Source organism: Pseudophryne corroboree, chromosome 2 (genome assembly GCF_028390025.1).
Source record: "Pseudophryne corroboree isolate aPseCor3 chromosome 2, aPseCor3.hap2, whole genome shotgun sequence".
Taxonomy (NCBI): domain Eukaryota; kingdom Metazoa; phylum Chordata; class Amphibia; order Anura; family Myobatrachidae; genus Pseudophryne; species Pseudophryne corroboree.
In genome coordinates, this window is record NC_086445.1 from 458,998,006 (window position 1) to 459,009,445 (window position 11,440).

Consider the following 11,440-nt stretch of genomic DNA (forward strand, 5'->3'; position numbering starts at 1 on the left):
TGTTACTGTTTCTTCTGGTGTGTACTATACCCATGGCCAGTGCCAGATTAAGGTCCACATGGGCCTGGAGCTGAAATTGATGAAGGGCCTATTGTGTGCCACCACAGGGGTGTGACCTGTGCTGAGGTGGTGTGACTAGTGATATGGGGGGAGGGGGTGCACTCGTGTGGGGTTGCATCCAGGGGTGTAAAGTCATTCCAGTGGCAAGTTAGAATTTGGAGCTCATGTGCTCCTCTAGCCGGGATATTCAATTTGCCCCAAAGATATATCTTCGGGTTTTGCATTCGACCTATTCGATTTAATCAGCCAAAAAGTGCATTTTCATCCAAAACACACAGGTTCAGTGAAACCTGTCTGTTTTTGGATGAAATAGTCCCGTGTTCGGATGCCGGAGGCAGGTGAAACAAAATCCCCGATAAGCTGCTGCACGCACCGGCTTATCGGGGCCAATTAGATAGCCCCCACCGGCGACACTTATCACCCGACAGTGACGGGGCTAATTGAATATCCCGGATTTCTGTATGTGCCTATGTCTGTATGTGCCCCTGTACGTACAGGGGGGAGACACAGAGAAACCTGTGTGTTTTCGGATGAAATAGCCCCATTTTCGGATGAAATCGAGGCTGTTATTGGGGATTTTGCTTTTCCTGCCGGAGGCAGAAGTTCCGGCAAAGGCGCAGGGATCGCATACTACTGCGCTGGCTGCACATAAAATGGAGATGGTGCCGCTGGAGTGTATATGGGCACTAGGTGGGGTGGAGGGGGAAAGGGAGTGAGTGGGCAGGCTTCAGATGGCCACTTACTTATGGTAACAGAAAAAAATATATTTTTTTCTTGTCACCAATGTTTATCAGCACCTTCTGGGCCTTTTTTTCATGGGGGCCTGGTGCTGCAGCTCCACCCACGCCATTGTTAGTATGGCCCTGCCCATGGCTTTATCAGTCATATTTTAGGCATATGTTTAGCACTAATCAAGAAGATGGCTAATTTTTGTTAGCTATGTATTTATCTTTTCTGTTAACATATATTTTTTTCTCTGTTTCATGATTTTTACTATATTTATTTACATTACCGATAATTGTAGCAGGGGACATTGAGTAAATATGTTGCTGTCTCTAATGCATAGATAGTAAGTTGATCCAGCTGCTGAAATCTAACCAGACTGAAACATCTTAAGTATGATTATATATTTATGTGGGAGCTATGTCTGCTATAAATAACATGGGTGAAATATAATGAAAAGTGATCACAGGGCACAGATATAGCATGCCGTCCTAAGTGCTCGTACATTGCTCTTGGCCCATCCAGTAGAACAAGATAGATGTGTGTGGAATAATACACTGTTCTGTTTTGTAAAATCCTTTTTTTTAAAGTTATCTTATTTCCATGAGCCTTTTTCGTCTTGAAAGAATATATGGCCTTGTCAAATACATGGAGCAGTTAAGACTAAAAAAAGCATATGAAAACAGCAGCTGTCAAATACTGGCAACATGGCGTATCATACTTATCAATGGCAAAAATCCCACTTTGTGTTTTAGAACAGAAGACATAAGTGGGAGGCAAGTGGCCTTGGCTATTACATAAATGCAGAGTACAATGTAGAAAAATGTAGATTTAATTATACTTTTAAAAATATGCTGTGCAAGCTGGCGTATGTATATACTGGCAAAGAGTGCAATTGTTGCTAAATATTTTCTATTGGCTGTTGTGATGTATAAATTGACGAATTCTTTTATATAAAGGTTTAATCTGAAAGCAGAATTTCAACATTTCAATACTTTTCTTTTTTATCATGATCCACTAGGCATGTGTTAATTAATTTGATTGTCTGAGTGACAGGCATGTAACTTAGTTATCGCTTTCTCTTCACAGCTGACAGATCCTTTCAGGCCTATGCTGAGGGTAAGATTATGCTTTTTACTTTTTTGGGGGCATATCAAAGCTTGCGTAAATGACTAGATTTATTGGTTAAGCAGTCTACTGCTCATAGTGGTGTATTCAATTAAAGTCGGATCCATTTCGACATGCATTTGTTGGAATGGATCTGACAAGGTCTATTCAATGAATGGCTGGCCGTTCCTGACCATCTCAATCCGACTTTAAAAAAAGTTGGATTGAGATGAGGGACCTGAGAGGAGGAGACGGGGAGTGCATCGGCTACAGCAGCGTAGCGCCCTAGCAGGAGGATGTGTGGGACCTAGCTTGCTGGAGCCGGGTGGACGCTGCCGTGAGCAGCGATGGTGCGCCATCCTCCTGCTACGCTGCTATTGCCGCTGCTCTCCCCCCGTCTCCCCGTGGCTCTCCCCTTCTCCTCCTCTCAAGTCCCTCATCTCAATCCGACTTTTTTTAAAGTCGGATTGAGATGGTCGGTAAGGGGGCCAAATCCTGTCGGATTTGGCCCCGTTTCCGTCAGAAGCACGTGGATCAGTGGCTATTCCGCCGATCCACATGCTTTCCGAAAAGTCGGAATTCCCGACTTGTCGGATAATTTTGAGGTGTACTGAATAGGTCAGAACCCCTTCTGACCTAAAAAAGTCGAAAACTGCCGTCTTTCCGACAGTTGGCAGCTTTCGACTGTAATTGAATATACCCCACATTCTGACATTTTCTAATAAATCTTTAAAAAGAAAGTGCTAAAATTAGAAATGTGTGTGGACCACTGTATTTTGGTTTTGGTTTGGGCAAGTATTTTGGTTTTGGATTTCTTTAAAATTTATAAAAACAACTAAAATCATACAAATTTGTGGACCTGTTCTTTTTCCTAGAATATAATGAACATCAATAACATTCATTAACAGTCATTCCTGGTGTGAAATGACACCTGAAATCAGGGGGGGAGGGACTTGCATGCAAAAACATACAAGATTCGTTTTTTAGATCCGACACTAAAAGGACACGAGCCGGGACTCAGTTCGACTTGAAACCCCAAAGTTCGGTTTCCAACAAAACTGAACCGCTCATCTCTAGCTAAAATGTATGTTAAAAAAACTTAATTTATACATACATATCTAATGTAATATGTTCTGCAGTATATATAAATATACACATAATTATATATTCAGGAATAACAATTTCCTTACACTTTTTTTAAATACATTCAGAAGAAATGGCAGTTGTATCTTGCCATGCATATACCTGTATACAGTATTTATTTAGATGCATACAATTGCATCCAGTACAGGGGGGTATGGGTCATAGGGTCGACATGCATTAGGTCAACAGTCATTAGGTCGACAGTGACTAGGTCGACACCTGAAATATGTAGACACAGTCATTATGTCGACATGGGAAAAAGTCGACCTGAGTTTTTTTTACTTTTTTTGTATCATTTTTATCGAAAAAGTGACGGGGAACCCCAATTAGTGCACCGTGTCCCCTTGCACGGGTCACTTCGCTCGCCATGCTTTGGGCAAGGTGCCTCACTGCGCTCAGCACAGGTTACTATTCCCAATTGTAGTCCACGTGGATCGTAAAGTATGAAAAAGTTAAAAAAATATATTTTTTAAAACGCATGTCGACCTTATTCCATGTCGACCTAGTGACCATGGCGACCTAATACATGTCGACCAATAGTGGTCGACATAATGACTGTCGACCTAAATGTGGTCGACCTAATGACCGTATACCGCACCGGGACAGTCCCAGAATTTCAAGTACAACATCTCGCTGTGCGCCGTGGCCTAAGGCACAGTGCAAGCAGCACAAAAGTTGTCACACTGCATCACAATAAAGAACAAAATATCAACACTCAAAAGTGCCATATAACTCAGCTGTACATTGCAGTATAGACATTTATAGGATGTCTTCATACTGTAGCTATTACATAATGCAACCAAATTACATTTTAGTTTATTTGTTACACTAATGATTCAAATATGTATTTTTGTTTCCCCCAGAAACCTGGTAAATGGTGCGCAATGCATGTTCACATCGCCTGGCAGATTTACCATCACCAACAAAAAGTCAAGGTAAGTGTCAAACCTCAAGTTCACTTGAATAATTTAAAGTATACCTATTAACTAATAAGTACATTAATATTTTTGTAAACATTTAAAAAAATTGATAGAGGTTAAAGGAGATACATGCCTTATTTTTGAAACTGCAAAATTAGATATTATGTAATATTTAATCTAATTTAATATTGAGCTTTGCATTAATCATCTGCAGTATTGTGAAACTCACAGAATATAACATCAGAATAACAAAATGCTGAACAGATGAGGCACACACTGTAAGAACAGTAATAATAATAATTATAATATTAACACAAACAATAAAAATAGATATTAGTGTAGTGAATTTACCTTCATATTGAGACTTCCACAGATATGTAACTGGTTGTCATCGGGTCAGTAACTGTAGCACCCCTTCAGCCTTGCTCCCCGGGTGGAGGCACCAGTCGCACACTACTTGTTATGGAACTTGTATACATACTGTATAAAATACTTGCCATGTGATTCATATTTCCCCCTGACATTTAGGGTGGAATTCAAATGTTTGAAAAGTCGGTTGGGTGCCTGTCTATTAGATAGGAAAAAACAGACTCCCAACTGAATTTTCAAACATTTGAATACCCCCCTTAAAGTGATCAGTTTCAATCTTCTCATATGTTCTTCAGGAATCTGTCTGAAATTTGCAAGTTGTGTCACATGCAGGGTCGGTTTTAGGCATACGCTGGCTATGCAGCTGAGTAGGTCGCCACGGGTGGTCTTCAGGTTGCCGAATGTCGGGATCCCGGCGCACAGTATACCGGCGCCGGAATCCCGACACCCGGTATACCGACAGGTATTCTCCCTCGTGGGGGTCCACGACCCCCCTGGAGGGAGAATAAAAAGCATGGCGTGCCCACAAGGGGCTCATTTGCGCTCGCCACGCTGTCGGTATGCCCGCGGTCAGGCTCCCGGCGCCGGTATGCTGGTCGCCGGGAGCCCGGCCGCCAGCATACCGTACTACACCCGGTCACCATATAGAGGAGGGCGCCCTGACTCAGCTGCGCCAGCAACATGCTTTACTGTCTGCCCCCCAGGGTTGTACATGCCCACCCGGAGTGGAGACGTCTGACGCGCACAGCAACAAGTGTCCGTCACTGCACTACAGTACAGTGAAGAAACTCCAAATAAACTACAGCTCCCAGCAGCCCTTGCTACAGGGAGCTGTAGTTTATTTGTAGTTACTTCACTTTCCTGTAGTGTGGTCACTAACATAGGCGCCAGTAACACTTCCTGCTGTGGTGGAGAGGAGGACAGAGAGAGACTGAGCTGCCGCCTATTCCTGGCATAAAATGGCCGGAGGCTCCCAGTAGGGAGATGCAATAACTCTCTCAGAGCTGCCTGCATCTGCGGGTGAGTTATGTGCCTGGGCTGATGCTCATCCCTGTGCCAGCTGTAATGCTGCAAAGGGGCCAGGTGCCTTCTGCTGCTCATCCTGGGTCACTAAAACTGTGGGCATAGTGTAAGGGGCAATAAAACTAGGCATAATGTAAGGAGCACTACAACTGCACACATAGCAATGACCTAGCAGCATCTTGGAGATCTGTAGGTGCCTCTATGCTGCATTAGTCACATTTATCACAATTTCCTATACTATTCACACATTTGATTTATTATTGAGATTTGGAATAGACTAATATGTACAAAATATGATCTTTCCAGTTCCTGCTCATATCATGGCCAATTTCAGTAGAAATCAGCAATCACTCTTGTATTTATAGCACCTGCTTGACTTATAAATAGGAAAATGTAATTAATGTAAAGAGAAATAAATCAAGTAAAAGACACAGACATTAGTTTCCCTTTCATGTTTTCTAAATAAAATATTTAAATATATGAAAAGGAGTAGAAATTGTTTCTATTACTTGAGGTTCCCATAGTTTGAGTTTGCATGCATGCAAGCTGCGCTGGACCTTTTCCTCCTGGAAATAGTCTTCCTTTATGTTTAATTACCCATCACTGGAATGCAAGTTGCTGCTTTCTTATAAGTGAGGAAAATTTTCCCTTAGAGACTGTAGTAACCAAATGAGAAAAACGATTAAAATAACCGCTAAACCACACAGGGGTTTTTAAATTGACTCCGATGATCACTATCTTGTTTTCCCTAAAGCAAGAGTGTTAAGTCTGTTACATTCAGTCAATAAAATTAAACGTTGTCTTACAAATCGCTGGCAAATACCTGTGGAATTTTTTCTCCTTGTTCTTTTTGGAAAGTTAGCAAAAGTTTCCCATAACGGTAGAATAATAGTCCCTTGTCTTTTGGGGAAGGCAGATTTCCATAATAGCAATGCTTCCTCATACATTTTGATAAGTACTGTAGCACTGGGGGCACATAAAAAATACTTGTATTTGACATATGCAGAGTGGCTTGGGGTGCAATCACCGCCTGTCTATACTGTACACTTGATTTGCAACATCTTCGTTGTGAACTTGCACCATCCTTATACTAGGTGGAACAGGGATTGCTGCATTATCAGCTACATTGTGACGCTCTTACAGAACTCTGCTTACGTGAGAAAGCCGCATTACAGTTTAGTTCTACCTCCTCTGGCATACAGTGTGTAGTATAGATGCAGTTCAAATGTACTGTATATGACCGCATCACCCATACTTGCATACATATATTTCAGGAGAATGGGCAGTGCAAAAACACACAAGATATGCTCCGCAAACAGGCCCGCAGTTTTTACACATCCAGTTTTGTAGACCTGTTATATAGAGATGTGATTTAAATTTTTTACAGCCAAAGAGGGATATTTATTAACATCGCTTAAATGTGCCAATCACATTTGAAACAAAAGTATCCAATAATCAGCATTTATCTGTGTAATGCCATTTTTGGTTGCCATATTTTTAGTACAGATTTGCACCTCTGAGCAATGTTTGTAAATAAGCTTCATCATGCCAGTGTCTGTATATTGCTGTATTTTCTAAATAAAAAAAAAACAAAAACATCATAGCTTTTGCCATTTCTAAATAAATTCATGTTAACTTTAAAGAGCCAGGGGCATAAAATATATTAAAATAAGCATTTTGAGTTGGAGACTCTAAATGTGGAAATTCAGAACTTGCGGGTACCCTAAACAAAGGAATCACTGGTCTGATATGTCGGACACTGCATATTTGCAAATTCAGTCTGCCTGTATGAATTATTTCTCATAATTCATACATGCAGCCTAATAAGTATTTAATTGTTTTATGCTAGTTTTTGGCATCATTGGGAAGAAATTGTTAATAAAGAAAGATTATTTGTTAATTATAAGACACTTTTGTATTCATGATTCAGTGCACAAAATCAATTCTTGGAAGAATGCACACTTAGTATTGCCTGCAAGTCATGTCTCTCCCATTTATCTAGTCTAAACTATGTCTGTCACTTCTGATAACATCAGGTTTAAAAAAGTGTAATTTCAATTATAGCACATACAAAGATCAGTTCTGCAATTTCAAGGTGTGAATGTGGCATTTTGTATGGTCTTTGAAGCCTCCTTTCTTCTCTGCCCACGGGGGAAATCATAATTCCAGTCATGCTTTCGATTTTAGAAACAGATGCAGACAGATCCACACAAGCTGGATTTTGGCCTGAAGCCTGAGTTTTTGAGCAGGCCACCAGGTCCGAGCCTCTTTGGAGCTATCCATCACCACCCACACCCTCATGACTTGGCACGCCCTTCAACACTGTTTTCTGCTGCTGGTGGGTATAAATCTTGTCGCTTATACAGTTACTAAGTCTGAACTCATTGAGAATAAAGTAATGTGGGCAAAAGTAAACAAGAAACTATCCACTAACTAAAGCTGTTGTCTATAACAATTGACTCTAACAATACAAATGTCATAATTTCTCCTGGAATACATTCTTTGTAAGACGCATTTAACTCTAGATGTCTTTTGAGGTATCATACTCTTTTTTTCTTCTTCTGTGAATGTATCATTAGGTGAAGTATTTATAAAGTTTTGTGTTTTGTTAGTATATGAGAACATCTCATGTAGTATAATTTTAACTATGATTTGTTTATTGTGTACTTTCTTTGATGTAAGGTATTCCAGTTTTATCCACAATAGAATAACAATAGAAATTATAATATTCATGCCTTCTATTTTCAAATGATTCAGTTTATTTCCTAAAGTTAGTTGTACATCTTTCTTAGCATAGTCATTTTAATTAAAGCCTCCTCCTTTGTCTTTAGAAATGATTTTGCTTTCACTATTATGCCATGGCTATTGGAGTGGTTGTACTTCTAAATTGATTCATGCATAATGTCTTTTTTATCAAACCTATAAACTCTTGGTTGGTTCTAGGACCTCATCTCCCATCAGCACCCTCTCTTCAGATAAATGTATAATAACTGATACGTAGTACTTGTTTTGCATATTGAGAAATACCAGTTAGCGCTAAATACTGTATGGAGTTGATATGATTACATACTGATTTAATATCATGCTCTAGTATTTGCCATATATACAGATGTGTCCTCTTACATCTTTGCACCATGTGCTACAAGTCGTGTGAGTGCCATGTGACTTGGTAGCGCCTAGTGTCTTATTTGCATTTTTTGTTCTGCGGTAAGTAATGTAATAGGAGGCACAAGTAGCGTCTGCTAACTAAAATGATATGCAGCATGCCTATATTCTGTGTGTGACTGCAACTGCATTTGCATACAAAATACTATGCTACAGTGTTTTCATGGAAAATACTGTAAAGTGCCATTTCGGATGCGGATACAGCCGTAATTACACACAGAATATAGGCATGCTGCATATGACTAATCAGCAGAAGCTGCTTGTGCGTCCTCTTTCATTACTTTGCATCTAAGACGCATTTTCAATGAAAAAATGCAAAGAAATACACATTTGTAACAGTGATTCCTGTATGATATACATAACAGATAATATTAAGTATTTGGTTTGGCAAAAGTGAGGTCAAAAATTGTAGTACGTTTTCATACTAGAGATAATTTAGTTATTCACAAAGTGGATAAGACATTGTCTGTTTGGAGTCGACTATGCAACCATGTTAATCACTTTCTGGATTAACAATCTCAAAATTCAATAGGAATAGGACAGTCATGGATAAAGAAAGCAACTGTTCCTTTTCAGCATTTCACATTTTAAGATCAAGCAGATTTTTTGAGGATAAACAAAGATTTGGGGACATATGTAGTAAAGATGAGCGGGTTCGGATTTAACGCCAGAATTAACGCCAGTTCGGTTTTATCCGGATTTTTCCTATTGGCTATCCAAAACACGTGACATCTGTGAGCCAATAAGATGCCGTTTTGAGAACCGAGTAAATCCGAGTAAAACCGAGTAAAACCGAACCCGCTCATCTCTAATATGTAGTAGCCTTCAAGGTGCAGGGTGTTCGTGAATTTCTGTGATTCTGCCCATATTTTTTAAGTGGCAATCAATTACAAGGCATAACCAGGTCAATTTTGCTTTCCAAATGATTGGCGCTTTCAAAATATGAGCATACATGCAGAAATTCCTTTACGTCCTACACCATGTAGGCTATTACATATTGCCCCTGGTGTCAAATTCCCTTCAAATATAGATGTAATATACTGTATAAAAATAACTGAATGATAATTGCTCTATTTCACTTTACCCCTAGGTGGGCCACATCCTGCTGGAGCCCCTTTTGGCCCTCCGCCTCATCACAGCAATTTTCTTAACCCTGCTGCTCACCTTGGTAAGTAAAAAGAAAATTATTTGTAATATTTATAGTATGTGTGTATGCCTATGTATATACTGTACCTATATATGCCATAGGCTTGCCATAATATCCCTTTAATCCGGGACAGTTATGATTTACACAGGTTCTGTTGCTTATTAAATGCAGGTGAAATGCAGGCTTGAATTTAGCCACCCACAGAACTTGTGTAAATCAAAGGTGTTCTGGATTAAAGGCATATTATGGCAAGTCTATACATGTATATCATATATGTTCATTCCTAGAAATGTGCCAGTGTCTATATAGTTCAGTAAAATTTTTACTGAAACAGTAGTAGATATTCATAATATTTTATATCTGATTTTATTTTCTGAAAACCTGTTCATGCATCCTCTATAACATATACAAACTATCAATACTGTATACACATATCATATACTGTAGCAGATAAGTCTTAATGGGGTCTACGACAGTGCATGTTAGTATTGGAATTACAGTTATTAATTCCCTAATTAAAAAGCAGTTAATATCTTTCCCAAGGTCAGTATGTAAAGACTCCATGAACCATAAAAATATACTGTACACAAACATAACTATGTACATATACATACTGTACTGTATATAAAACAGGCACGCAGTATGGGCATATTGCTTACAGTATGGAAATATTGCATATAATTATATATTATATTATTATACATCTTAGAATATTACCAGCAGTAAGGTCAGGGGGACTTAATAATAACAACAGATATTTTCCATACATTAGTCTTATGTATCTTTCACTTTCATAGAACCTTTTAACCGTCCATCAACATTCAGTGGTCTAGCTTCCGTGGGCGGAAATGCCTTTGGGGGTCTTGGAAATCCTTCAGTCAGTAAGTACTGCTTCATTTATGGTTATGGGGAAATAATACAGATTAAGATTAATACAAATGTCAAACTGGGGAAAACGTTTGAAGCTAAGAAGTGTGTGTGTGTGTGTGTGTGTGTGTGTGTGTGTGTGTGTGTGTGTGTGTGTGTCAAATGACACTGGATTACACCTGTTTAATAACTATATTACGCCAGTCTATGGGGAGCTGGGGTGCTGACTAACACCTGCCAAAGAGACTAAACCACCAGAATTGCATGATGCTGGTGGTCACTTTTAGCATATTTTTGCTTATGAAAGCAAATGCTCTGATTAGCACAATATTAACTCATTTTAGGCAATGGTACTTACATATCACATTACATGATTTATAGAATTAACTTTTAGCAGCTCCTCATCAACAAGGAAACATGGCTTATGGTCCTTGCCCTTGGATACAGCACAGATCTGCTTTATTCCCTGCATTACTACCTTTTTGCACGTAGCAAGCAGTACTCTGTCCTATTCAAGAGCAACTAAATAAAAAAAAAAGTTTACTATAAAGACTTTGCAGGACGGGTACAAAACTAAAAAGTCACCTGAAGATGGAAAGCCCACCCCTTTAAATTGCCATATATATATATATATATATATATATATATATAGTCACGTTGCTTAGAGTTATGTGCCTCTTCAACAAAAGTGGATTTTTATGTATTTATGATGATTAAGTGAACTGACACAAAAGAAAGGAAAGCAGTCATTTTTCTTTTGTCTTTTCTCCAAAGAAACAACCAGACCCTTCAACCTCTCCCTCATTATGGGTTAGTACCACTAACATTTACACTGTATATCCTTTCTGTTACCTTTCACATTTGTTAATCAATTGGGGGTCTGTAATATTGCACCTCTGCTCCAAACAGATCCCTT

General features: G+C 39.2%; 1 protein-coding gene across 10 annotated transcripts in view; it reads left to right on the forward strand.

Annotated features, from left to right (window-relative positions):
• The window catches only part of AUTS2 (activator of transcription and developmental regulator AUTS2), a 1,933,147-nt gene that overhangs the window by 1,904,934 nt on the left and 16,773 nt on the right, over positions 1-11,440 (forward strand). For all 10 annotated transcript variants that reach the window (XM_063953747.1, XM_063953750.1, XM_063953749.1 and 7 more), the window contains 6 exons: positions 1,873-1,902; positions 3,897-3,968; positions 7,533-7,683; positions 9,601-9,678; positions 10,455-10,538; positions 11,299-11,334. In XM_063953747.1, coding sequence (XP_063809817.1) covers positions 1,873-1,902; positions 3,897-3,968; positions 7,533-7,683; positions 9,601-9,678; positions 10,455-10,538; positions 11,299-11,334 — 451 coding nt within the window. The remainder of the gene's footprint in view (positions 1-1,872; positions 1,903-3,896; positions 3,969-7,532; positions 7,684-9,600; positions 9,679-10,454; positions 10,539-11,298; positions 11,335-11,440) is intronic.